We start from the raw sequence: 3,312 nt of genomic DNA on the forward strand, positions 1-3,312 counted from the left end.
ACTGTACGACTGTTTCAGTGTGTGAAAAGAAACATTTCTTTATTGTGATATAGGTAGCAGGTTATAATATGAGCAAGGTAACAGTTACTTGTCATGAGTAACTGTATTGAACTTTTAAGCAGCCAAATGTTCCAGGCAGCATTCGCTGTCTATTGTTAGTGACAAAAAGAGTATCTGGAGTCATCAGGATTTTTTAAACTAAAAATATGTCTTGATACTGACAGGACACTTCGCAGCCGTTTGCAACTGACAAGTGAGTGAATGAGTGAACAGCCCTAACCACAAGGCCACCGTACCACACAAAACTATCTTACCATACTCTTATCATTAGACACAGATAAACAACAATTCTGATCACAACTTCAACAATGTTAAGCGGGGCGCAAAAAATGTTTTAGCCCGACACATGCTGAAAATCAAAGCAATGTCCAACATTATGTCTTTGATTAGATTTTTTTAGAACTACATGTATAAGACATGTTATCGTGCAAAAGGAGAACGCACTTAATGACAGACATTTTTTTGAAAATAGAATATTACTTGTGCATCCAGTTCCATCCATGAATCCGTCGCCTTCATACCCAAGTGGACAGTGACAAAGCGCCCCGGTTTGGGGAGGTGGGAGGTCTTCACAGGTTGCCATTGGAACACACGGGTCGGGATTACAACCATTGATGTCTGTAAAGAAGCAAAGGTATTGTGTACAAACAATGTCCAAAATTGATTAGCATTTTATAGAGCACGTAAATCCGGAATTTTTTAAAAACTATCCAATAAATAATGTATCAATGAACACATAATCAGGACACATTTTGCAGAGTTCAACATTTGGTGAATTACGCGAAATTACTAAGCCGATCTTAGGGACATCAACGTTTTGTGCAGCATTTTGCAACAGATGAGTGTGGATAAGACCGATAAAGGACAATGAGAAAGTGTGTCGAGAATTACAGTGAGACATTGTGTTGTGAACTGGAACTAAGTACAAGCAATACTTGCACTGTAGCTGTGTAATATTAACTTGAAATGTAAATCAAACTCTCACCAGTAAAGGTGAATCCGTTTACACTGAAACCGACATTGCAGTACAGGTGTACGAGCCGACAGTGTTACCAAAACATGCCTTTTTGTCGCAGGTGCTCATTTCAAGAACACATTCATCGTCATCTGTACATTATACCTTCGCACGTTGTCTTCGCACATCCTACCTTCGCACGTTGTCTTCGCACTGTATTAAACTTTTAAACAGCCAAATGTTCCAGACGGCAGTCGCTGTCTCTCGTTAGTGACAGGTAGACTCTGGAGGTACCAGGGGATTTCTAAACTAAAAATTTGTCTTAATACTGACAGGATACTTCGCAGCTGTATGCAAATGAGCGAGTGAGCAATCAGCTCTAACTACAAAACCACCGTACCAACTTATTAGCGCCTTTACGTTTGTTACACCATAGAATTTCCTTTATGTCTGTACATCTTACCTTCGCATGTTGGTGCAGAGTCACTCCAAGTCCCGTCAGCCTGACAGACTAGTGGATTAACGCCCACCAGGTAGTAACCAGGGTCACACGTGAAGGTGGCCTCGTCTCCGTAGGAGTTACCGCCGCTCACCCCACCGTTTGTAGGAGGACTTTGTGGAGAGCACTGTACGACTGTTTCAGTGTTCGAAAAGAAACATTTCTTTATTGTGATATAGGTAGCAGGTTATAATATGAACAAGGTAACAGTAACTTGAGTAACTGTTTTAAACTTGTAACTGGATGCCGATGTTCGGATTCGTTACGAAACCATTGTCGGATCCGCCTGCTTTCACCTGTAATCGCCAAAAATACAAAGAAATACCCGTACGTATTCAAAAGGATTCGAGGTCATTTCGTGCAAGATATAGGTTTCAAAACTTTATTGATACTGAGAGGACACGTCGCAGCTGTATGGCGGAAAAAGCGCAACTGACAAGTGAGTGAGTGAGTGAGTAAACAGCTCTAACGACAAGCCACCGTACCACCTTATTAGCGCCTTTACGTTTGTTACATCATAGAATTTCCTTCATATTGTGGGGATTGATGTCTTTACATTACAAAATACTCACTCCGCATGAGAGAAGAATATAACTTACTTGAAAAGGGTAAAGATATTTTACCTGTGCACCCGGTGCCACCCATTGTTCCATCGCCCTCATATCCAGACGGGCAGATGCAAACTGCACCGGTGTCTGGAGCAGGAACATCTTCGCAGGTAGCGAGGATATGACACGGATTCGGATCGCAACCGGGGATGTCTGTAAAGATGCAAACACGGTTAATGTTTTACCACACTACACCACAAGCCAGCATAAGTACATCAAAACATTAATTGGCACTGTTAATATATGTTTGAAAACGCAGCGCCACTTTTCTTCGTGCAATTGCAGTGTTTACTTAATCAGGATGTGCCACACTCCTTTGTGCGTTAGTATAATAGCATCATCAAACAGAAAACTACCTGTACATCCGGTCCCATGAACTTTACCATCACCGTGATACCCTGGCGGACAGGTACAGACTGCACCCGTCATGGGAGCCTCATTGTCGCTACAAGTAGCGATTGCAACACACGGATCGGGATCGCATCCATTGGTATCTGTAGAAATTCATATTGGCATCATATTGGTCAACTAAAGTACAGTCTATAAATGACATATAAACCAAATCCTTATTTACATGTTCCTCCATACTTAGGGTGTTGGCAGCTCAAAAGGAACAGACAAGACATTCTCCCATAGCGCTAAACACGTTACATATGTCTCCCATAGCGCTAAACACGTTACATATGTCTCCCATAGCGCTAAACACGTTACATATGTCACATGTAAGGTATCTCCATCATGATGGCCTGTCTACCTTGTGACATGACTCCTCTGTTATGTTTGGTGTCGATGTCGTCTGTCAAACTCCAAGCTAGAATCTATACAATCTATTATTTACTTTATCATTATGTTACCAGGGTGTTGATCTCATGCAATAATATTTTACATCCTGGCATCAGAAAGTATCGCAGTGTCAAACTTTAAAAACAATACCTGGGCTAATGCTACAAATGTATAGATCCTTTTCTGCTACGCCACTGACAATGTCTCCAACCTAAAGCCCTGCCCAACCGCGCTCCGATTTCCTATCTATATCAGTCAGACAGCCCAGGCCGAAACGCATACTTCGCTCTATTAGCCAATATTCAAAATAATATAACATTGTATCAAGTTGCAAAATATCAGAAAGTAATTCAATCAGTGGCATGGCAAAGCGATGAGCAATGATGATATGTCAGGGGGGGGGGGCG

The 3,312-nt window shown here is 41.7% G+C and overlaps 1 protein-coding gene across 1 annotated transcript in view; it reads right to left on the reverse strand.

Annotated features, from left to right (window-relative positions):
* Positions 1 to 114: 114 nt before the first annotated feature.
* The window catches only part of LOC118421144 (P-selectin-like), an 8,550-nt gene continuing 5,352 nt past the window's right edge, over positions 115 to 3,312 (reverse strand). Inside the window, exons 8-12 of the mRNA XM_035828304.1 lie at positions 2,479 to 2,616; positions 2,138 to 2,275; positions 1,479 to 1,649; positions 541 to 678; positions 115 to 149 (exon numbers count right to left, since the gene is read on the reverse strand). Coding sequence (XP_035684197.1) covers positions 115 to 149; positions 541 to 678; positions 1,479 to 1,649; positions 2,138 to 2,275; positions 2,479 to 2,616 — 620 coding nt within the window. The remainder of the gene's footprint in view (positions 150 to 540; positions 679 to 1,478; positions 1,650 to 2,137; positions 2,276 to 2,478; positions 2,617 to 3,312) is intronic.

Source organism: Branchiostoma floridae, chromosome 8 (genome assembly GCF_000003815.2).
Source record: "Branchiostoma floridae strain S238N-H82 chromosome 8, Bfl_VNyyK, whole genome shotgun sequence".
In the NCBI taxonomy this organism is placed as follows: domain Eukaryota; kingdom Metazoa; phylum Chordata; class Leptocardii; order Amphioxiformes; family Branchiostomatidae; genus Branchiostoma; species Branchiostoma floridae.